General features: G+C 36.1%; 3 protein-coding genes across 6 annotated transcripts; 2 read left to right on the forward strand and 1 right to left on the reverse strand.

Annotated features, from left to right (window-relative positions):
* Positions 1-252: 252 nt before the first annotated feature.
* LOC123879467 lies at positions 253-21,294 on the forward strand. 2 transcript variants are annotated; one of them, XM_045927173.1, is made up of 5 exons: positions 253-489; positions 1,524-1,692; positions 2,243-2,374; positions 3,044-3,309; positions 21,239-21,294. In XM_045927173.1, exons 1-4 carry the CDS (start codon positions 384-386, stop codon positions 3,258-3,260), a joined length of 624 nt encoding a protein of 207 aa, XP_045783129.1. In that variant the 5' UTR covers positions 253-383; the 3' UTR covers positions 3,261-3,309; positions 21,239-21,294. The 2 variants fall into 2 exon arrangements, with proteins under 2 accessions (XP_045783129.1, XP_045783128.1); XM_045927172.1 differs by lacking the exon at positions 21,239-21,294 and having other exon boundaries at positions 254-489; positions 3,044-3,324.
* LOC123879457 (zinc finger protein 91-like) lies at positions 6,428-17,186 on the forward strand. The gene is made up of 13 exons (XM_045927157.1): positions 6,428-6,736; positions 7,545-7,667; positions 9,114-9,314; positions 9,979-10,152; positions 10,936-11,064; positions 12,089-12,177; positions 12,647-12,769; positions 13,492-13,605; positions 14,088-14,232; positions 14,896-14,954; positions 15,297-15,510; positions 15,979-16,101; positions 17,043-17,186. Exons 1-13 carry the CDS (start codon positions 6,632-6,634, stop codon positions 17,073-17,075), a joined length of 1,632 nt encoding a protein of 543 aa, XP_045783113.1. The 5' UTR covers positions 6,428-6,631; the 3' UTR covers positions 17,076-17,186.
* Positions 20,388-23,455, reverse strand: LOC123879465 (zinc finger protein 808-like). 3 transcript variants are annotated; one of them, XM_045927170.1, is made up of 3 exons: positions 22,637-22,914; positions 21,990-22,137; positions 20,388-20,956 (listed from the first exon to the last, which is right to left on the reverse strand). In XM_045927170.1, the coding sequence occupies exons 1-3, from the start codon at positions 22,744-22,746 to the stop codon at positions 20,609-20,611; spliced, it is 606 nt and encodes a 201-aa protein (XP_045783126.1). In that variant the 5' UTR covers positions 22,747-22,914; the 3' UTR covers positions 20,388-20,608. The 3 variants fall into 3 exon arrangements, with proteins under 3 accessions (XP_045783126.1, XP_045783125.1, XP_045783124.1); XM_045927169.1 differs by lacking the exon at positions 22,637-22,914 and adding an exon at positions 22,979-23,455 and having other exon boundaries at positions 20,389-20,956; positions 22,101-22,137; XM_045927168.1 differs by lacking the exon at positions 22,637-22,914 and adding an exon at positions 22,979-23,453 and having other exon boundaries at positions 20,393-20,956.
* Between the last annotated feature and the right edge of the window lie 69 nt (positions 23,456-23,524).

A 23,524-nucleotide genomic window follows, 5' to 3' on the forward strand; every position in this document is an offset into this window, starting at 1 on the left:
CGCTCGCCGACATACGCACGGCAGCCCCTTAGAGCGCTTTCCAGTCAGTTCTAACAAAAAAAAACAAGCCAAAAAGGCAGAGCACGCCCGCCAGCTAACACCAACACAGACGAAGTCCGTGCCATAGACTCCATGGACATGTCCACAGAAGACCTGACATGTCTGAGCCATAGACAGTATTTTTTCCAAAGATTCAGTAAACAGCAAACAGCAAATCAAAATTGAATGTGGTGTCAAATCGAATAAGTCATCTGTCATCTCATTTATTTGAAACATAATTTGAAATCAAAATGATCAAAATCAAAATATAGATATTAGATTGAAGATTCACTTCACTACACATTTGAATTGCGATTTTTTTAAATTGAATTTAGATTAAAAAAATGTCTCAACAACTAGAACTTTTAACGGAAAGCCCCTCACAATGGAATGCAGTGGCGTTTGTGACTCCTGAGATACAGAGAAAGGAAATAAAACCATTTGTTTTGTGTAAGTTTTTAATAAATAACACATTCATAAATTTCGAACATAAGTTTTCGAGCTGAAATGCACAAGGAACAACAAGTTTATTTCGCTATGACGGTGATCAACCAAGACAGACAATTCTGTAACTATTTTACAACGTGTAACATGCGTTATGCACCACTAGCCTTTCCACTTCTAATGACTTAATAAGTACAAAACTTCTATAACTAATAATTATTATTATCTCCACTCAGTCTGAGGTATGCCTATGCCACTCTGTCTGGTGTGAGGTTCCCATTCCAATATCTTGGGGTCCGACGTCTACCAGTTCTTCAAACTATGAATGCCCCATCCAATGACATTTCAGCTTTGCAACACAATGTTGCAGAACTAAAGTGTCTATGTTAGTCACTCTGATCTCCTCATTTTTGATTTGAACACATAGAGAAATTCCAAGCATATCTCTTTTCCATCGCCCCCTGAGTAATTGAACTTTCTAACTGTTGAGCTTATTAAGTATGCAAGAGCCTTTATTTATTTATTTACTATAGTACCGCCCACAGAGTTACACATTTAAATTATACATGTTGTTTCTTACATTCTAGGGCTCTTATGCCACTCCACTTACGGGCAGTCACAGCGTGCATTAACATAAACATAAGTCGTACAGTAAAATATAAAATATAATATAATAGCTAACCTAAGGAATATGAAAAAATACCTAAGTTATAAATTTAATCCATACTAATATTATAAATGCGAAAGTGTGTCTGTCTGTCTGCTACGTTTTCACGGCCCAACCGCTGAACCGATTTTAATGAAATTTGGTACAGACTTGGGATACATCCCGGGAAAGGACATAGGCTACTTTTTATCCCGTAAAATCAAAGAGTTCCCACAGGATTAAAAAAAATCTAAATGAACGCGGGCGAAGCCGCGGGCATCCCCTAGTTATATTATATTTATAACGATATTTATCTGTGGTAACTTCCATAGTGTCTTAGCATAATGTTCATGTCAAGTGTAGAAGTAAGAAATCAGATTTTTATTAATTGCAGTGGCCCTCAAAGAGCTAGAAGGGAACCCAGACAGCCGTACTTCAAGTTTACTGAATGGTGATAAGTTTTCTGCAGTCAGACTTGTTGTGAGGCATGTTGCAAGGCTCCGCTCTGCTACCAGAGAGCCCTGGAGTGAAAATGACATGCGGTTGTTTTTGGAAGGACTCAGGTTGGCTTTTATTACTCATATATATTAGTTCTGGATAGCAAAGACTTTATTTCTTTACAATCTCTACAGTTAAGATAGGTTTCTAGTTATAGACTATACTTTTCTAATCTAAATATGTAATAACCTAAAATTTTAAAAACCCCCGACACAAAAACCTCTATAAAAAACTAGAAAAGAGCTGATAAATTTTAAACAGCAGAACTGATTTTCTTCGATTATAGCTAAGAACACTCTCAATCAAGCCACCTTTCAAACAAAAAAACTAAATTAAAATCGGTTCATTAGTTTAGGGCTATGATGCCACAGACAGATACACACGTCAAACTTATAACACCCCTCTTTTTGGGTCGGGGGTTAAAAAGAAAAGCTGACTGACTGACTGAGCTTTCAACACATCTAGCACAGATAGCTATTATGATGCTAGGAAAGGAGTTTTGAAAATTCAACTTCAACCCCTAAGGGGGTAAAATAATGGTTGGAAATTTGTGTAGATGAAGTCATAGGCATATGCTAGTTAGAAATATAATGGTAATTTGAGTTTTTATTTCAGATTTTCACCGGAATGCGCCACAGAGCTTATGACTCTGTTATGTGCTGATCAGATATACAAGAACTTGCAAAAACACCTCAGAGTAAAACCAGGTGTTGTCAATTTGCAGTGGAAAATTGATGTCTCATTAAGGTGAGACAGTTATGCCCAGGAATCTCAGAACCTTGTTTCTCCTTCATTATTCTACATTCTACTTCACAGAACAGCAAGAAACCTTTAACGTTGGCGCACGTATGTGATCAACATCCAATCCTTCCGTTTTTTCTTTTTTCTAATTCAAATTCAAAATATTTTTATTCAATTAGACTTTTACAAGTTCTTTTGAATCGTCAAAAGCATCTACCACTGGCGGCTCGGCGGTTGCTCTTTTCAAAGATTTGATATACAATATTATGCCATGTATCAAATCAAAGACGTATCTTCAGCAAATAGTACGATATCGCAAGTATTTTGGACTAAATATGGTAAATCGTTTATGTATACCAAGAACATGAAAGGATCTATACCTATTTTGAGGTACAGAACCCTAAAAAAAACCGGCCAAGTGCGAGTCAGACTTGCGCACTGAGGGTTCCGAACTCGGGTAATTTTTCAACCTTTTGCTCAATAAATCAAAAACTATGCTAAGTACATAAAAATTCTAAAACAGATTTTTATTTATTTTTATGTATGATAGTTTTTAATTTATCATGCAAAATGTTGGAAAAAATACCCGAGTACAGAATCCTCAGTGCGCGAGTCTGACTCGCACTTGGCCAATTTTTCATAATACTCTATACCTATTATATCTTTCTTTCACAGTCAATCCAACATACAAGCAGAAAATGCAGATGCGAAAAGAAGCAAAGAAATCATGCATAGAGACACCCAAGTTATACTAACGTTAACGTTAACAAACGGACAGATTAACATATATAGATTATCTATATTTAAGTTTCACGAACTTAGATATGTTATAGCTAGTGCATTGAAAAGTATGATTGTTTTGGAAAAGAGAAAATGTATGAGACGGGACTGACGAAGGCATTTTTGGGGTTAGGGGTTAAATGGACCCCTGTTTTAGGGGTTATTTAATATGGGGTCAAAATACAGGTGTAGTTGAAGAGGTAAACTAAACTAATGAACCGATTTTAATAATTCTTTCATCATTAGAAAGCTATTATCCAGAAGTAACAGGCTATTATATTATACTAGCTGACGCCCGCGACTTCGTCCGCGTGGATTTCGGTTTTCCGAAATACTGGAGGAACACTTTGATTTTCCGGGATAAAAAGTAGCCCATGTGCTAATCCAGGATAATATCTATCTTCATTCCAAATTTCAGTCAAATCCGTCCAGTAGTTTTTGCGTGAAGGAGTAACAAACATACACACACACATACACACAAACTTTCGCCTTTATAATATTAGTGTGATCAGTATGATAGGTGTACCTATATAATTATTTCACACAAGCAAAGGCAGGTGAATCTGCTAGTAACTAATATTTTTGCTTTTTAAAGTCCTTAAAACCTAAAGACATATCACAGGGGTTCTAAAAAGCCAAAATATTTTTTGATGCCTTCAAAACTAGTGGGTTAATGAAGGGGTCAATATAGTCCCTCAGGGGTTACAAAACCCCTACATTGCCTCAGAGCAAAGCTCAATTTACCTACTTTTAAATATTTAGCCAGATCAAGATATTATGTACATATTATATTAAAATAGCAGTTAGCTAGATATTTTAAAGTAGCATGTGGGGTTGATTGTAATATTTTAGTACATTCCGTTAATTGTGTTATTGTTCAAAATGTATTTGTTATAGTTATTAAGTTTACTTATATCTTAAAATCGCCAATAAACCTTTAAATAATAAAATAAATAAATGAAAAATTAGATTTTGAATATTATAATAATCTAGTGGATAATAATAGGAATACCTACTTATATAAAAGAGTTGTCAATTAAAATTATTTTATTGTTGATTAGACATACTAATGTGTAAAAAAATATATTTTTATTTAATAAAAACTAAAATACATGTATACATCGCTTTTTATCATTTACAAGTGTAGTGTGTTTAGTTCAATCCAGAGCATATCTAGTCTAAACCAAGTACCTGAGTTCGGCAGCTTTTCCACCAGAGATGTGCTATGCTACGTTGCTATGGATGCGTTTGATATCCACCAATCATATTCATTGGTGCACATAGCTTAGCACTGGTGGAAACGGATTCAACTAAGATATGTTTTTATATGGAAGGATGCGTGCTATGGATGCCTGCTATGGGTCGTCGCGAGTGGTGTAGCTATGTGCAGGCGCGGCAGGACGCGTGAGCGCCTCTCTCCTCACCGCGTCGCTCTCACCGCTTCCCTACTATCGATACATCGCATAGCTCGAGCTGCGCATCTTTCTCGCGCAGCTACTTTGCGGCGGCGCATCTTCATAGCGCGTCCTCCTCGCACAGCTACATAGCTTAGTATTGGTGGAAACGGTCACATATTTTTAACCGACTTCCAAAAAAGGAGGAGGTTCTCAATTTGTCGGGATCTTTTTTTTATTTTTTTATTTTTTTTTTATTTTTTATGTATGTTCCCCGATTACTCAAAGACCCCTGGACCGATTTGGAAATTTTTTTTTTGTTTGAAAGGGTATACTGTGCAGGTGGTCCCATATAAATTTGGTGAAGATCTGACGAATATCTTCGGAGATGGAGAACAGAACTCCTCAATGGATAAGAGCAAATTGCTCGCGATCAGTGTAATAGCTTAGTAAACAGTAGGGTTTCAACTGGGCATAGCATATTATAGTACAGTGGGGCCACTAAAAATTGTGAAATAAAAATTTTTCAAAAGAAAAATAAAACCGACTTCAAAAACCAAAAACACTAAAAAGTAGAAAATAATTTTTGTTTAGCTACACATGTAATGTACCTACCTAGGTATGAAGTCGGGCGAGCTTCACTCTTGGATTTCTAATTTTGTTTTAATATGCTCGCTCGACTTCATACCTAGGTACATTACATGTGTAGCTAAACAAAAATTATTTTCTACTTTTTAGTGTTTTTGGTTTTTGAGGTCGGTTTTATTTTTCTTTTGAAAATTTTTCGTAGCGTAGATTTCACATCTTCGTAGCATAGCTGCATAGCTCATCTCTGGTAAACTAGTCTCAGTAGTTCAACTGCATCCTTAGAGCCTAGCCTTTTAGAGTTGAACAACTGGGAAAAAAGTCTCAATAGTTCAACGAGACTAGTTAGAACGTAGATAGATAGATAGATAGAAACTCTTTATTGCACACAAAAACACATATAAGGATAACAACACAGTAAGAAGAAAACAGAAAAAAAACAATTGTGTGCAAAGGCGGCCTTATTGCTTGGAGCAATCTCTACCAGGCAACCTAGTACAACGTAGCCAGTACCCAGGCAACGTAGTAGTTGAACTAGTTAGAACGAACATGAACTTATGATAATTTAGAACTGGATCAAGCGTAAGTATTGGTGATCAGCTTGGCTAGTCTGCCTACCATGGACCAACGAACTTCCTTTTTACCCGACTACGACAGAGCCCACAGGAAGGTTTATGATTTTAGCAGTCTATTGTATGTATGTTTGTATCCAGATTCTGTGTGTTCCACCGTAGCGCCTAAACTACTGGGCCGATTTTGATGAATGAGGAGTCAATCGAGTCGTTGTAAAGGTCCGGTAGGCTACATTTTATACCAAAAAAATTGACCTAACGGATTTTACACGAAAAAAGTGGGGGTCTCCAAAATTTTTTTTTTGCTATGTCTATTTTGTGTATGTATGGGATGTCAAATGAAAGAGGAGAAAATTCTGAGTTCATAAATATAAATGTACTAAACGACATTAAAATATACCAAGAAAAACAATTTTATTTACTACAATATTTAGCGTTTATTAAGACGATCGCAGTCGGGTTTTAGTTTACAACTTTATCTTGTGGCAAGTTTTTATTTGGTCAATGTTTAGTGTTTCTAAAGTTACCCGGCTTAACTGTTATACAAATGGTGAGAATCCAAAGTATGAAAAGTCAGAAAAAAATTAGCTCTTATTATTATATCTGATTATTTTTGATACGACTGACTGAACCATTGAAGCATTGAACAGTTGAACAGGCTTTACCATTTTGCCTTCCCTGTATATTATTATACTCTTTGTTGCCTTCCTATTTTCTAACAACATAAGAATAATTCATCTACGACTTACCAGGCTGCATGGTCTATGACCTTTGCCTTTCCTGAAGGGAATAAAAAATAAAACTGATTATTTTTGACATTGGCAAGGAATGTCAAAATAATTTTGGATTGGAAAAAAGCGGAGCCGCCGAGCTTTTGCTGATACTAAAAACGAAATTAAAAATGTTTTAAATGAACATTGTGATTCGCAAATATGGAAGGCATATGCCAAACTTGCCTCGTAAATGGTGTCCCTATAAAACCCATGTCCGTTGAAGAAATGGAGTGTTATAGAACATTTGTTTTAATGGTTTTAAAGGTATTGTTTTCTTTTATTTGTTGGTAAATAAACCTTTTCGGCCTTGAAAGCTTAGTAATAAGAGTGCTGGAATCGTAACTAATGATCACTGGTTCGATTTCAAGCTTTGCATATGAGTTTCTATAAAATATAAATTTAGTAAAACCTTTCCGAAAAAATCTTCATATTTAATTTAATTTATTTATTTGCTTTCATGTACATTAATTGATGGTGGAAGCTTAAAGCTATATATACATGAGGCTCTGTCAGGGCATCGCAAATACATTTGTTGTACAATATAATAATTAAAAAATTTGATTCAATATTGCAGACAAAGAAACAAATAAAATTTTATTTTTTGTGCCTTCGTTCATTAAAATCTAGTTAAATATATAAAAGAAAAGTTGACTGATTGATCTATCAACACACAGCTCGAACTATGAGACCGATCAATCTGAAATTTGGTATAAAGATAGCTATTATGACATGACATAGACATCCTCTAAGACAGGATTTATGAAAGTTCAACCTTAAGGCATTAAGAAGTGCCTTAAGGCATTAAAATAAAGGTCTGAAATGTGTATAGTCCACGTGGAAGAAGTCGCGGGCTTAAGCTAGTTATTTTTTTAATTAGAACAATTGTTATAGTTGAAGTGTTACTATAGTTGGACCATTGGATACTATTGGACCAATTGTAATATTTTTGCAAATATACAAATACATTCAACCCCTAAAGGGTTAAATAGGGGTTTAAAATTTGTGTAGTCCATGCAGACAAAGTCGCAGGCTTAAGCTAGTAATAAATTAAGATTTTTTCTTGTACTTACAGATAGAAGATCCACTAGATATGATATACGTCTGTGTGTACTGTGAAGGTGTTTTAAAAAAGATTAATAAATTTATCAGGCAATGTCGGCTTGCAGATCAAGTTCTTAAAAACTTTTGCAAGAGTGTGAGTATATTTTTAACCCCCGACCCAAAAAGAGGGGTGTTATAAGTTTGACGTGTGTATCTGTGTATCTGTGTGTCTGTGTATCTGTGTATCTGTGTATCTGTCTGTGGCATCGTAGCGCCTAAACGAATGAACCGATTTTAATTTAGTTTTTTTTTGTTTGAAAGGTGGCTTGATCGAGAGTGTTCTTAGCTATAATCTAAAAAAATTGGTTCAGCCGTTTAAGAGTTATGAGCTCTTTTCTAGTTTTCTTGTAGAAAAGAAGGTTAGATAACCGTTAGGTTCATAATATTATGTCAATAGACAAATGTCAAGCTGTCAAGATGGACGTTGCCTAAATACATAATTATTTATTTGAAAATGATGTTTTGGAAAACTCAAATACTTTGGATCGTCGGGGGTGTTATAAATTTTTAATTTACACTTGTATTAAATTTAGCTATACTGGCTGTAGACATATCTTAAATATATGAAAGGAAAGGTGACTGAATGATCTAAATGCACAGCTCAAACTACTGGATGGATTGGGCTGTTTGGCATGCAGTTAGCTATTATGACATAGACATCTGCTAAGAAACAATTTTTGAAAATTCAACCCCTAAAGAAGTAAAATAGGGGTTTGAAAATTGTGTAGTTCACATGGAAGAAGTCACCTGCATAAGCCTCGGAATAAGCTTCAGAATAGAATAGTACTTTGTTTACCTATTCAAAACAAGATGATTACACTAACCTGTGACTTCTTTATGGGGTTAGGTTTTTAAAAACCTAGTGTGATTTCTTTGATTTTCTGGCAGAACAAAATAGCTTATCATTTTCCAAGTTTTTGACTATATTTATGTGAATAAATCGTGTTAATCTGTTACCCTGATGCGCTATTTGATTGAAGCATAAACAATCACATTATTACTTTTATAATATTAGTTGTGACATAGTAGTGATTTGTTTTATTTAAAAAAGAAATCAAGACCCCTTAAATTTCTATAAGTATCAGTATCTATGGGTCATAGATACTGATACATAGTTCAGGAGTTACTGAGGTACGCGGAGAGCATTGAATGAACAGGATCATTCAGTGCTCTCAGCGTACATACATTCAAAATTTAAAATCTTTTATTGTAACATATTTTGTTCTAGCTTTACCTTTTATTTATTTTTTCTCTTTTTGTATTTGTGTAATAATCATCTAGTTCGTGTAAGTGGCACTGCCGTTCAATTAGATGTAAAATAAAATAAATAAATAAATAAATAAATAAATAGTATATATGGGTTTAGTTTATGTTTACTCTTTGATTTTCCAGGATAAAATATAGCTTATGCTTATCTTCAGAATACAAGCTATCTCTGCACCAAATTTCGTCAAAACAGTTAAACGAATGGGCAGTGAAAAGCTAGGAGACAGACAAACTTTCACATTTATAATATTTTTATGTTTTGTGTTTTTTTTAGAACTTAGAGACACTCAAGAAAATTAACTCTAGTCATTTATCAACATCCAAAATTATTTGTCATTATATTGGACCAGAAATTGTAAAATCTAAAAGTGATGACAAGATATCTGATGATGATGATGATATTCCGTTGGCAATGCTCAGTCAGAATAGTGATGATCACGAGTACAATTGTGACAATCATGAAGACTTGATAAATGTAAGTAAAAGAGAAATTTTTTTCTCAGACAAAGAATCAATGTGAACTTGACATCAAAATAATACCTTTTTATGGCAAAGCTCTGAAGAGTGATAAAGACAAAACACATTTTTTGTCTTTGTCATAGTTTACCTTTTTTTTTGTTGGGCACAATTGTCATCTGTGCCCAACAAGTCTCTATAATCTACAATCATTGCTAATATTATGAGTTTTTATTTAGCTTTCTGTTTCAAATTCAGTTTTGAAGGTGTGTAGAAAGCCATTTATGGTGCATTGCTGTGTGATCGGCTGTAACAGTCATAGCGAGCGCAAATTAAAAAACAACCTATATAAATACATTTATAACGTTTTATCCCTTTCGGCTATACATGTCTGACAAGTCCACCTTGATTCTTGGTCTGAATTTTTTTGGAATGTCTGTTTCCTGCCAAGTATAACTTAAATACCTATAAGTAAAGAGTGATAGGTATCTTCTAGGCAAGCTCGCTCCTAAGACATCATAGCTGATTCTCAGGCGTGATCACAGTCAAACGTAAGCCTGTCTCACAATAAAAAATTATCAAAAAAACTTTATATATAGTATAATAATTATAAGTTCCAATAATAATAATTCGACAATAATAAGTCAAGTACCCAACTGACTCCCAATTTTTTTATATTGCAGGACAATGTAGATACAAGCATAGACAATACAGAACAGGAAAAAAACACACAGACGGATATAAAGAGCAAACACAAGAAATTTAGAAAGAAAAAGAAAGAAGCAAGACAAGGGTTCTCTTCTAGAATGGTTGTGGAAACTGATGAATATAAAGTCATTAAACTGACTAAGGAAGAGGTATCAAAAGTCCCTATCTCTTATTGAGACAAGTGATATTATTTTGTGATTTCGTTACAGGCATTCATTACGATTCATAATGAGCCCACTACTAAGCACAGGTCTCCTCTCAGAATGAGAAGGCTTAGGCCATAATCCGCCACGCCGGCCAAGTGCCGATTGGTAGACTTTCCATACCTTTGGGAACATTATGTTGCGGCTATATTAAGGTTAACGTCAATGCCCAACAACGCCATAATTATCGCGATAATGAACGCATCAAACTGAGTGGCCACATTTGAACGGTTAACGTCTAATGCCAATTGATTTGGGGTTAAAATCGTCTAACGCCAAATCGTGAATGCCGTTGATCGTGGCTACATCTACGTTCGGAAACGACGTTGAACGTCGCGTTATTTAGCCGGGATTTTATGGAGAGCTCTTAAGCATGCAGGTTTTTTTTTTTTGTCTGGCTTTACACTGATTAGCCAATGTCAAGTTTGTAGTTATTTACAAGTAAGGGAAACTATATGTATAAGTGAGGTATAAGTATGGACTTCGTCTGTGCCGGCGCCCGCCGACATACCCGCGGCGTCCCTTTAGAGCGCTTCCCAGTCAGTTCCACTACCAATAAACACCAGCAGAACACAAAAACCGGCCAATTTTCACAAAAAAACACTCCAAAAAGTCACAACACGCGCGCCAGCAAACGCCACCACAGACGAAGTCAGCATGCAGGTTTCTTCACGATGTTTTCTTTCATTAAGTGCAACCCATTCACGAAGTTTTAATATATTGTCATAGATTATAGAAGAAATGAGACAGCATGCAGAAAATGAAAAGTACAAGGTATTACCCTATAAATGTGACAAATGTGTCCGAGGATTCAATTTCGAGGATGTACTACAGAGTCATTTGGAGAAACATTCACTAGTAAGTAGTTATATTCATTTTTCTTCTCTTTCTTCTTCTTTAGCACAGTGGTAAGCACTGGTATTATAAATGGGTGTGGGTTTGATTCCCCGCTAGGGCAATTTGTTAATTTATAAAATTCTACTAGCGACCCGCCCCGGCTTCGCACTATTGCAATTTTCGTAGGGATCTTAATTTTTTTTTGAAATAAAATATATCCTTTGTCACTCAGGAATAATTCCTAGCTTTTTTAGCTTTCACCAGTAGCTTTCTACTGGTGAAAATTTTTTAAAAAATTAGTTAGTAACTAAGGTAGTAGTAGAAGTAGTTCCAGAGATTACACCTACAAACAAACTAAGAAACTTTACCTCTTTATAATATTAGAATCTCAGATGTAGTCTCTGGTCTGGTGGGAGGTTTAAGTTTGATTGATGACCTTAAAATATAATAGATATATAGTTAGGCGACCTCTTTAGCCCGTGGCGGCGTGGGAGGTCCCGGGTTTGATTCCCGGCAGGGGAAATTTAGAAGTTTATAATTTTTTCCCCTCTGATTTGGTCTGGTGGGAGGCTTCGGCCGTGGCTAGTTTCTACCCTACCGGCAAAGCAGTGCCGCCAAGGGATTTAGCGTTCCGATACGATGCCGTTTAGAAACTAGAAATCAGTGGATACCCCTTTGGTTTCTTCAAGGGCTTAATAAAAACTGCCATAGCATGCCAGGTTAGCCCGCTTCCATCTTAGACTGCATCATCACACCACCAGGTGAGATTACAGTCAAGGCGTCAAGGGCTAACTTGTATTATAAGAATACAAATTAAAAAAAAAGAAAGAACTTTTGTTAGATTTGGGCCCATTCATTTATTTATTAATTATTTATTTAAACAACTTTATTGTACAAAAATGCAAAGACAATAATAAATGATACACTTAGACAAATACAAAGGGTGACCTTATCACTAAAGTGATCATTCATCTGTTGTGATATTTTATTTGTATCTTTTTGTTTATCTTTATGTTAATCAATGACACATCTCTTTTTTTTTTAGAAAAATGGCCCTTTTCAATGCGAAATATGCACACAGTATTGTCCCAGCAGAGTTTCTTTAAGAGGCCATATGAAGTCACATTCTACTAGGTAAGTTTAGTGTATTATATTGTTGTTAGTGTCACAGATAAAAATGTACATTTGTATCCTTTATTTTCATCTGCGACACTAACAAAAAGTGAACGTATTTTCTTTCTTTCTTTTCCTTTTAATTATCCATACTAATATTATAAATGGGAAAGTATGTCTGTCTTCTGTCTGCTAGCTTTTCACGGCCCAACAGTTGAACCGATTTTGATGAAATTTGGTACTGAGTTAGCTTACATCCCGGGGAAGGGCATAGGCTACTTTTTATAATGGAAAGTCAAAGAGTTCCCACGGAATTCTTAAAGGTCCACCTGTTAAACCGATTTATATAAAAGGTATCTTGCGTCCTGTAAATTGTCATGGGCAACTTGTTATACCGGAAAATCAAAGAGTTGCCACAGGATTTAAAAAACCTAAATCCACGCGGACGAAGGCGCGGGCGTCAGCTAGTGATGATATAACTTATTTTCAGATATAAGTGCAAGCTATGCGGTATAGTCCGCCTGTCGCGTCAACACATTCTGGAGCACTACTCGCTCCAGCACATGGCTTCGCCCGCTTTGTACACCTGCCCCAAATGTGACCACACTACCAAGTAAGTTTACATCTCTCTCTGCATTGAATAGGGATGATGACTACAAATGTTACAATTGGTTCAATAGAAACCAATGGTCCAACTATAGTAACACTTCAACTATAACAAATAACAATTGTTCTGATTATGAAAATAATTAGCTTATGCGGGTGACTTTATCTGCATGGAATAAACAAATTTCAAACCCCTAATTTGCCCCCTTAGGGGTTGAATTTTCAAAATCCTTTCTTAGCTGATATCTACGTCATAATAGCTATCTGGTCAAATTTCAGTAGTTTAAGCTGTGCGTTGATAGATCTGCAATTATAGCAATATCAACTTTTTCTTCCATGTTAGCAAAATAATAGCATTGAACCGCGCAAATGTCACTATTGCGGGAAATACCTACTTCAAAACTTACAATAATCCAACAGTAACTAATAGACCATCTATACCAGTAGTCCATTTGTAGCAATACGTTATTAAGCAACAGCAATCCTACAGTGTTAATAGTAACAAATAGTACCTACAATAATAGCCAATAGCCCAACTATAGCATTGGTCCAATAATAACAACATCAATAGTTAAATCTCAACAATCCACATTAAATGAATAGTCCAACTGTTATAGTACTTAATTATTAAAAGGTATTTAGGCCTCTACAAGAGTTTCTTCATTAGAGGACCATCCATCTTATCAGTTATCATATAAATAGCAATAACAACTTTTTCTTCCTTGGCAGCAAAAGAACAGCAATGCAAAGGCATGTGAGACTTCACTCTGCGAGTAAACCACTCAAATGTCACTATTGCGGGAAATACTACAAAACCAAGGAGTCACTCCGGATACATATTATGTGAGTTTTAATAATAACTGTATGATATAGTAGATTTAGATTTTCGTGGAAACCCTTTGATTTTCCGGGATAAAAAGTAACCTATGTCACTGTCCAAGTTTTTAACTACATTCATGCAGAAAATTACGTCGATCCAATTGCGCCGATGCGATTGTAGGACAAATAAACGCACTTTCGCATTTATTTACCCACGACTTCGTCCGCGTTTTATAATTTTTGGCCCCCATACATACAAATTAAGAGAGAAGAGATCGCTAGGTCGCGACAAGGCCGCCAAATTGTAGCTACCCATATTTTTGTTTTGCTTTGTGTGTGTTTTGCTGTTATAATTTTTGTGGTGCACAATAAAAGTATATTCATTCATTCCAACTTACTACCTCTTTATAATATTAGTGTAGATATTAAGTATGGGCTGTAACTTAAAGGCAATTTAAAATGAGGATGTTTTTTTCAATAATTTACTTATAATCTTATAATTTTAGAAGACATGACGACAAAAAGCTGCATCAATGTGAAATATGCACCAGTACTTTTGTATATGCGGGACAACTGACCAAGCATATGAAGTCTGTGCATGTCTTAAAGGACTATTACTGTGTGGAATGCGACATCATGTTCAAATCAAAGGTGAGTTGACCAATAGTCCAAAATTTGTAACAGTCTAATATTGTCAAGTCCAATTGAATAAAAATATTTTGATTTTGAATAATAATTTATCATTCACAAAAATAACAGTAAGCCCAGCAATATTTATGTCGTAAAAATTGTAATAGTCCAAAGGTTATAATATCCGAACAATAATATTAGTCAAAAAATTAACTACAGTGCAAAGATTTGGTTTGGTCCATAAATAACTATATCTTACAAATTAAATAGTTCAAATTATTATTATTATTCTAAAATGCTCCACCAGTGAATGGACCAATTGTCCGAAATTAATCATGAATAGTCCAAAAGTAATAAAAGCAATAGTCTAAATAGTTGTCCATTGTCCAATCGTAGCAACTTTTCACTAAAACTAGATGTTTTAGAAAACCCTAAAAAGGGGCCAAATTGAGTATTTTCTTCTTTTTGGAAGTTGGTTAACATAATAACGTGTATTTATAAATATGCCGTTCAGCCAGGTATTAAGCTGGATTTAAGAAGTGGCCTGAGTCTCAGGGAACCAAGAAGCATAATCTTTGGTCGACTTGTTGGTTCCTTAGGTCCCAAAAGCAAAGATAGAACAGTATAAAGGTGTTCCATATTTGATTTTTTGGTGTTTTGGCTGAATAAACGGTATTTTTACAGGATAACCTCAAACAACACTTGCAACGAGCGAAACGTCATAGAGACGATTCTTCATACAAGTAAGTATTGTGGAAAGCAAATTAAAGTCCCGAATACCCTTAAACAGTCTATATTATCAAAAAGCAATTAATTACAATAAAGTATAAACGAGTTCAATGGCAGACATTTTGACAGAGCAAATGCTTGCAACAATATCACAACCCATCCACTTGCATTCAACAGCCCACAAGTACGTTGCTTACATATTAAGTTTGTTTTTAAAAAAGAGCAACTACAAAGTTTATTACCAGCTCTTCTCAGTAGGAACTGCTTTCCGAGCCAGTGGTACAGTCTTGACACATCATAAGTGACACATGTTAGCCTACATTCACTATAATTCACTATATGTACATATATTTCAGATTCCCCTGCACCCAATGCCCACAAAAGTTCATATCCGCGTCGACGCTCGCGACGCACGACACTCACGCGCACGGTGCCGCTAAGAGTGTACCGTGCTCACTCTGCCCGCGCGTGTACAGCAGCGCTGACGGGCTGCGCTGGCACACGCGCAGGGCGCACACTGCCCTCGACAAGTCCAAGTTACCATGCCCACTGTGCGATAGGACGTTTTCGGTGAGTGGACTATTCAGTTATTTTTGGACTATTCGCTAAAAACGTTACAAAGGTCTTTATTACCCGGCCCGCTGTGTAATACGGTGAGTGGACCATTCAGTATTATTCGTGGACTAGTAAGTTGTTATTAGACTATTCACTAAAACACTAAAAGCATTATCGATGTAAATTAAGTGTAAATTAAAAATTAATAAGACCCCCGACAAATGAAGGTTAACTAGAAAAGAGCTGATAACTTTCAAACGGCTGAACCGATTTTCTTGGATTCTAAGAACACTCGATCAAACCACCTTTCAAACAAAAAAACTAAATTAAATTCGCTTCAATAGTTTAGGAGCTACGATGCCACAGACAGATACACAAGTCAAACTTATAACAGCCCTCTTTTTGGGTCGGGGGTTAAAAAGGTGTACAATAGTAGCTACTTTGGATAAATGAGTTTTAGTTTTGAATTATTTCTCCTTGCAGCGTAAGTACGTGCTCCGTGTTCACATGCGCACGCACACAGGCGAACGTCCGCACGTGTGTGAGTGTGGAGCCGCGTTCGCCCAGCCGGCGGCTTTGCGCGCGCATCGCGCACAGCACCACAAGGTACCATCACACTAATATTATAAATGTGAAAGTTTGTAGGTATGTGTGTATGTTTGTTACTCTTTCACGTAAAAACTACTGGATGGATTTGCCTGAGAATGGAGATAGATTAAACCCTGGATTAGCACTAGAGTTCCCACGGGATTTTTAAAAACTTACATCCATGCAAATGAAGTCGCGGGCATCAGCTAGTCTTCATCAGCATTTAGGTTTTTTAAGATCCCGTGGGAACTGTTTGATTTTCCGGGATAAAAAGTTGCCTATGTCAATTACAGGGACGCAAGCTACCTCGCCTTGGTACCCAACATACAAATCGGTTAAGCTGATGGGTTTTTGGGAATCCCGTGGGAACTCTTTGATTTTCCGGGATAAAAAATAGCCTATGTCCCCGTCCCCGGGATATAAGCTAACCCTGTACCAAATTTCGTCTGAATCGGTTAAACTGTTAGGCCGTGAAAAGGTAGCAGACAGACACACTTTCGCATTTATAATATTAGTATGGATAATTGAAGTATTATTATAGTTGGACCATTGGTTACTGTTGGACCAATTTTATTGTAATATTGTCATTTTAACTGCTTTTACCAAAGAAATATGGGCTTAATAAAAACAGCCATACCCCTTCCAGGTTAGCCTGCTTCCATCTTTGACTGCATCATCACTTACCACCAGGTGAGATTGGAGTCAAGGGCTAATTTGTATCTGATTAAATAAATGTAATTTTTAAGCTGCTTTAAACGAAAACATAGGAAACCTACATGCCTTAGAGTTCCCCATAATGTTCTTAAAAGTGTATAGTCTGCCAATCTGCAATTAGCCAGTTCGATGAACTAAAACCCTTCCATTCTGAGAGGAAATCCGTTCTCCGTAGTGGACCGGCAATGGTTTGGGACTTGGGATGATAAATACTGTAGTTAACTATCATATTTTTTGTTTTGCAGAAACCAACTGTCATTGCAGAAAATGAGACATGAAATAGAATAGGATAATAATATAATATTTATATTAGGGATCAGGATTGTATCCCTCTCAGGGATAAAATCCGGAACGAGGAAATTCCCAGAAGAACAAAAGCGACCGACATAGCTCAAAGGATTAGCAAGCTGAAGTGGCAATGGGCAGGTCATGTCTGTCGCAGAACCGACGGCCGATGGGGCAGACGTGTTCTGGAGTGGAGACCGCGTACCGGTAAGCGCAGTGTGCGACGACCTCCAGCCCGCTGGACCGATGACCTGAAGAAGATGGCGGGGAGCGGGTGGATGAGGGAGGCGGAGGACCGTGTTTGGTGGCGCGCTCTTGGAAAGGCCTACGTCCAGCTGTGGACGCATACAGGCTGATGGATGGATGGATGGATGGATAATATTTATTCCTTTGGTAATAGATTTGTATGAAATAAATTAATTTATTGAGAAATTTTGATATTTTTATTTCTAATTTCATAGGTATTTAACTTTCTGATGGCTTAAACGGGAAAAGTCCGAATGATCCATCTAAGAATCCGTGAAAATACGTACCGAAGTAGTCATAGAACTATTTGTATGGCAGCTTATGCACTAGCTCCGACTTCCGTCATCCGAGTTCTCTCCGACATCCGTGAGAATGTCTCGGATGTGCCTCGGATTCAAATCGGACGTATGACGTAGATATGTCAAAAACCGGCCAAGTGCGAGTCAGACCTACCTACCTGCCAAATTTTATGATTCTAGGTCAACGGGAAGTACCCTATAGGTTCTCTTGACACACAGACAGACAACAAAGTAATCCTATTCCGTTTTTCCTTTTGAGGTACGGAACCCTAAAAATTGCAGTTATTGTACTGTTATGTATTATGCCTTTGAGTATCGATAGGCAATTCTAGTTTGCAGGTGGGGTAAAAAATTGGTTGTCTGTAAAGTCGGTTTACTGACGATAGTTGAACGTGACAACAAAGGCCGATTGTGCTTCTTTGTCGCTCGTTCCGCGCTCTCGCTTGCACTTCAAGCCTTACATGGAACGCCTCAGAGCGAGGTAACGCCGCGTGAGTCATGTTTTTTCGTGCGTGCAGCCGGCTCTATCGAATTATAATAAGACGTTATCACGTCAAAAAAAAAACAATTTCATTGAATTATCATTTTATATTGTGACATTCTGTGATGTATTGGTTTCCCGTAATGAATTCTTTATAATAAATAACTTATAATATTAGAACTATCTTGTTTTTATTATTACACTATTGTCGATAAATAAAATACGCATAAAACATTAGCCCATTAACCAACAATAGCCCAGAAGAAACAAACAAACAGACCGACAAGAAAGCGAGTTAAAAGGAGTCTCTCCGTCACTCGCTCCATACACACGTAGTTCGTCTTTCATTGGAATACTAACCAATCGTACTCAATCGAATTTTGTAGAAACGTTCCGGGAACTAATATCTATGTCTGTGGTTTTCCAGATTTCCTTTAAAATATTCGGTTTCAAAGTTACGCGGTCTTAAAAATTCACATACAAATCTTTGAGCCCCTGTAATTTTAAAACTACATACTTTTAGAAAAATCTAAAACACCACAGGCACAGATATTAGTTTCTAGAATATGTCTGCAAAATTTCATGGACTTTGGTTGCTTAATATTCAAATGAAATTGGGACTACGATTGTATGGAGTAAGTGACGGAGAGAGCCCTGTTAATAAAAATATGTGATGCAGTTGATGTGTGAATATTAACATTAATAATATTGTGATGTCAAAAGATAGACTTAGAAACACCCAATTCTATAAAAAAAACCTATTGACTTGTAACTTTGAACAGTTGTTGCTAACACTTGCGTTAAGGTTGTCATAGTACCATCAACATATAAAAATTTTATTCATTCAAAATCATATTACTGTAAATATTTTATTTTCATAATTTTACTAGCGAATACCAGCATGTGTAAATGCGACTCATGCGCCAGCTTTCTTTCTTTCTTTCTTTCTTTCTTCCTTCTGGGCTGGTTACCGCACTTAGACGTTTCCGTCTGTTGTATGGCCACCTATTTCAGTTATTGGTGCCCACGCAGGTGCCAATAACAACCGTACAAAGTTTCAACTCTATTAATTCAATAATGCCTCAACGCATAATAATTATGAATAATTAAGTATGACATAAAAAAATTGATCTATCTTTTAATTAAAAATATAATAGATAAGTTTAAAAATGTGCACAACTTTATCAAATTAATAAATGGTACAGTATTATAAATTGAACAGTTGAAAAGAGCAACCGCCGAGTTTCTTGCTGGTTCTTCTCGGTAGGAACGGCATTCCGAACCAGTGGTAGATTATTTTGACGAATCAAAAGCACTTGTAAAAAGTTTATTTGAATAAAAATCTATTCTATTCTTTATAATTAAAAACGCATTAAACGTAACTATACCCGATTAAATATATATACTATATATATACTTATATATAGTATATAATATAAGTATACTAGAGGATGCCCGCGGCTTCGCCCGCGTGGATATCGGTTTTTTAAATCCCGTAGGAACTCTTTGATTTTCCGGGATAAGAATAGCCTATGTCCTTCCCCGGGATGTATCCCAAGTCTGTACCAAATTTCATTAAAATCGGTTCAGCAGTTGGGCCGTGAAAACGTAGCAGACAGACAGACAGACACACTTTCGCATTTATAATGTAGTATTGATATAGTATATGCATTAGTATGGATATAGTATACATACTATACCGTAAAAGTTACGTTTAAGGTGCATGAGACGGGTCTGCCCGCGAAATTCAAATTTAATTTGGTTTTTCGCAATTTGTAAATGAATACGACAAAGTAGGCTTATGGTATTCTAATTCCGCCAATGGCAGTATCATCCTCACATGATTACATAAAAATCTTTACTTGAAAGTGTTCAGTTTAAGAAATTAGTCGATACTATTTACGACGACGAGCCTCGATAGCTCAACGGTTGAGGAGTGGACTGAATTCCGAAAGGTCGGCGGTTCAAACCCCACCCGTTGCACTATTGTCGTACCCACTCCTAACACAGCTTCGCGTTTAGTTGGAGGGGAAAGGGGAATATTAGTCAAGATTAGCATGGCTAATAATCTTCTTTTTTTAACCCCCAACCCAAAAAGAGGGGTGTTATAAGTTTGACGTGTGTATCTGTGTGTCTGTGTATCTGTTTGTGGCACCGTAGCGCCTAAACTAATGAACCGATTTTAATTTAGTTTTTTTTTGTTTGAAAGGTGGCTTGATCGAGAGTGTTCTTAGCCATAATCCAAGAAAATCGGTTCAGCCGTTTGAAAGTTATCAGCTCTTTTCTAGTTACTGTAACCTTCACTTGTCGGGGGTGTTATAAATTTTTAATTTACACTTGTTTAAATCTTAAACTGGACCCTTTCAAGTAGAGATTGTTATGTAACCCTGTGAAGATGACACTGCCATTGGCGCAATTAGAATACCATAAGCCGTATTGTCATATTAGTTTACAAATTGCGAAAAAACAAGTTAATCGCGGGCAGACCCGTATCATCAAACTATAGTACAAGCTTCCGTCTGCCTCTCTTCGCATGACAGACATGCCGGACGAAAAGTACGGAGCGTTTGAAGGCTTTATTACAATTATTGCATACATGCTTCTTGATTTGGAAATGACATTCGTCATAATGCTTCTTCAAATCTCGTTTCAACAGGATCTTCTTACATATATGACACTGGTCGACACACCGTCTAGTCGGGTACACTTCGCTTAAGTCTATGACACTGCCGCTGTCTTGGACTGTCACTTTGGTGTCATCTTCCAGTTTTCGTATCAGGAATAAGTTGTTAGCAGCTTTCTTAATTTCGACTATCTTGGACGTGTTGTACACTTTCTCGTGCCATACCTGGTAATGTAATAATTTGGTTTAGTGTTTAAACTATTTTGGGACTTCGTCTGTGTTGGTGTTAGCTGGCGGGCGTGCTCTGCCTTTTTTGGAGTGTTTTTTTTTGTTAAAACTGACTGGAAAGCGCTCTAAAGGGGAAAGGGGTACCGTGCGTGTGTCGGCGAGCGCCGGCACAGACGGGGTCCATACTTGTATAGTTTAACTAACTTGTTACAAATAACTACAAACTTGACATTGGCTAATCTTTGAAAAGCCAGACGAGAGAAAAAAAAACTATTTTGGTTTTTACGGTTCCGTACCTTAAAAGGAAAAACGGAACCCTTATAGGATCACTTTGTTGTCCTTCTGTCTGTCCCTCCGTCGTGTCTGTCAAGAAACCTATAGGGTACTTCCTGTTGACCTAGAATCATGAAATTTGGCAGGTAGGTAGGTCATATAGCATGAGTAAAGGAATAAATCTGGAAACCGCGAATTTGTGGTTACATCACAGAAAAAAAATATACCTACCTATACCGATTTAATTTTCCAGGACAAAAAGTAGCCTATGTCCTTCCCCGGGATGTATCCCAAGTCTAAACCAAATTTCATTAAAAGCGGTTCAGCAGTTAGGCCATGAAAACGTAGCAAACAGACAGACAGACACACTTTCGCATTTATAATATTAGTATGGATTTTGTATGTTTCAATTAGATCGCCTCTTTCTCGCCTGCTTTTGAGGGCGATGAGTCCAAGCTTTGCAAGTCTTTGTTCATCACACTTCACATCACACTAATATTATAAAAGAGAAAGTTTGTATGTGTGTGTGTGTGTGTGTGTTTGTTACTCCTTCACGCAAAAACTACTGGATGGATTAAGCTGAAATTTCAAATGAAGATAGATTATACCCTGGATTAGCACATAGGCTACTTTTTATCCCGGGAAATCAAAGAGTTCCCACGGGAATTTTAAAAAAACCAACATCCACGCGAACGAAGTCGCGGGCATCAGCTAGTAGGGAATATAATATTTAAAAGAAAAAAAAATTAGTTCATACCTCATTGATTTCCTTATTATCATACGTCATGATCTTAGCTCTTAAGTTGAAGTGAACGCTGCGTATGTGATATTTTAGGTTATTGGGGCTACGGAAGCATTGGGAACAAACCTCACATTTGTTGGTCAGCAAAGCTGGTCGTATCGCACTGCAAAATACATACAACATACAACATACAAACCACATAATATTATTAGTTGTTTTTATTTTTAATTACTGTACAGTCTATTATCCTCTGTTAATTAGGTTAAGAAGTTTTTTATTCATATTGTGTTGCCCTAGTTCTATTGTTAAGCTGTGGATAGTGTAGTTGATTACATATTTACTTATATTTAACAATAGATTTAGGCTATAGCTTTAATATATAATATGTAATTGTTTATTGTCCCAAATAAAAAAATAAAAAAAATTAATGAATCAATGAAATATTCTTTACCGAACACCATTATATAAGCGAACTGAAAACCTCCTACATTTTAACAATCAGTAAAAAGTTGAAAACTAAGCTCAAAAAATATTTAAAAAAAGAACACCTTTTTAGAACTACAGTTGTTATATATTATCTGTATGTAACAAATTGGTCAGTCATACAGTCTACCAATAATCTTGTGTGAACTAAGCTCAAAAAATATTTAAAAAAAGAACACCTTTTCAGAACCACAGTTGTTAAAGGCGGTCCCATATTATTTTCACACTTTTCAACTACTTGTTCTTCAATTTTACATTCATCCTCTTTAATAGAAACCACTTTGCTCATTTTTAATAATTTTTTTTTTATAATTTACTTAACAGTTTTAATTTAAAAGCACCCATTTCTCACATATAACTTTGCTATCTTCAAACATACACGTAATTTGATTTGATATGAAAATCGATTAGTTCAAGGCTGAATGCAGTTTGCCTTTGCTCTTGTCATTGGAGTTTAAAAAAAATAAATGTCAAGTCTAATGTTCACCCATTTTTTTAATGTTTTTTTAAATTCCCCTCACCTTTGGTCTCCGTGAACGAAAAACGCATGCCTTGCTAGATTGCCACGGTTTTTAAATACTATCTTACACCATATACAAGTGGTCCTGTTGGGTCCACAACTTTCTAGATGTTTTATGGCTTTACTTCGGTACACCAAATCCTTCCCGCAGTGATCACATATAAAAGATCTGTTAAAACTGCTAGTCTTTTGGAATAGTTTCTTGTTCTTTGTACTGTCTGCGTAGGCCATCGTGTGAATTCCAATTTTTCAAAACTTGCAAATGTACATTTCGTATACTGTTCGCGCGTACACATATTCTTCTATTATGATAATTCACAACACTTCATAACTATAGTTCAATCTAATCTCCATGGTAATGTGATGTTTGTTTGGTAATTATTATGATTTTGTAATCATATTTTGTTGTTTTGATTGTTTGGTTATGGTTTGGTTGGAACTTCTCAGTTCTCTGAAGATAATTTACATTTTACAAGACGTTTTTTTTTTCCTCTCGTCTGGCTTTACAAAGATTAGCCAATGTCAAGTTTGTAGTTATTTGTAACAA

This window comes from Maniola jurtina, chromosome 28 (genome assembly GCF_905333055.1).
Source record: "Maniola jurtina chromosome 28, ilManJurt1.1, whole genome shotgun sequence".
Taxonomy (NCBI): Eukaryota; Metazoa; Arthropoda; class Insecta; order Lepidoptera; family Nymphalidae; genus Maniola; species Maniola jurtina.

Bases quoted from the DNA above. Each gene is read 5' to 3' on its own strand.
- LOC123879467 (XM_045927173.1), top strand. From the start codon at position 384: ATGTCTCAACAACTAGAACTTTTAACGGAAAGCCCCTCACAATGGAAT. The intron at 490-1,523 runs GTAAGTTTTTAA...TATTAATTGCAG, and splicing joins AATAAAACCATTTGTTTTGT to TGGCCCTCAAAGAGCTAGAA. The intron at 1,693-2,242 runs GTTGGCTTTTAT...TTTTTATTTCAG, and splicing joins TTGTTTTTGGAAGGACTCAG to ATTTTCACCGGAATGCGCCA.
- LOC123879457 (XM_045927157.1), top strand. From the start codon at position 6,632: ATGGAAGGCATATGCCAAACTTGCCTCGTAAATGGTGTCCCTATAAAA. The intron at 9,315-9,978 runs GTAAGTAAAAGA...TTTATATTGCAG, and splicing joins ATCATGAAGACTTGATAAAT to GACAATGTAGATACAAGCAT. The intron at 11,065-12,088 runs GTAAGTAGTTAT...TTTTTTTTTTAG, and splicing joins ATTTGGAGAAACATTCACTA to AAAAATGGCCCTTTTCAATG.
- LOC123879465 (XM_045927168.1), bottom strand. From the start codon at position 23,208: ATGGCCTACGCAGACAGTACAAAGAACAAGAAACTATTCCAAAAGACT. The intron at 22,138-22,978 runs GTGAGGGGAATT...TGTATTTTGCAG, and splicing joins TTCGTTCACGGAGACCAAAG to TGCGATACGACCAGCTTTGC. The intron at 20,957-21,989 runs GTATGAACTAAT...TTACATTACCAG, and splicing joins ATAATAAGGAAATCAATGAG to GTATGGCACGAGAAAGTGTA.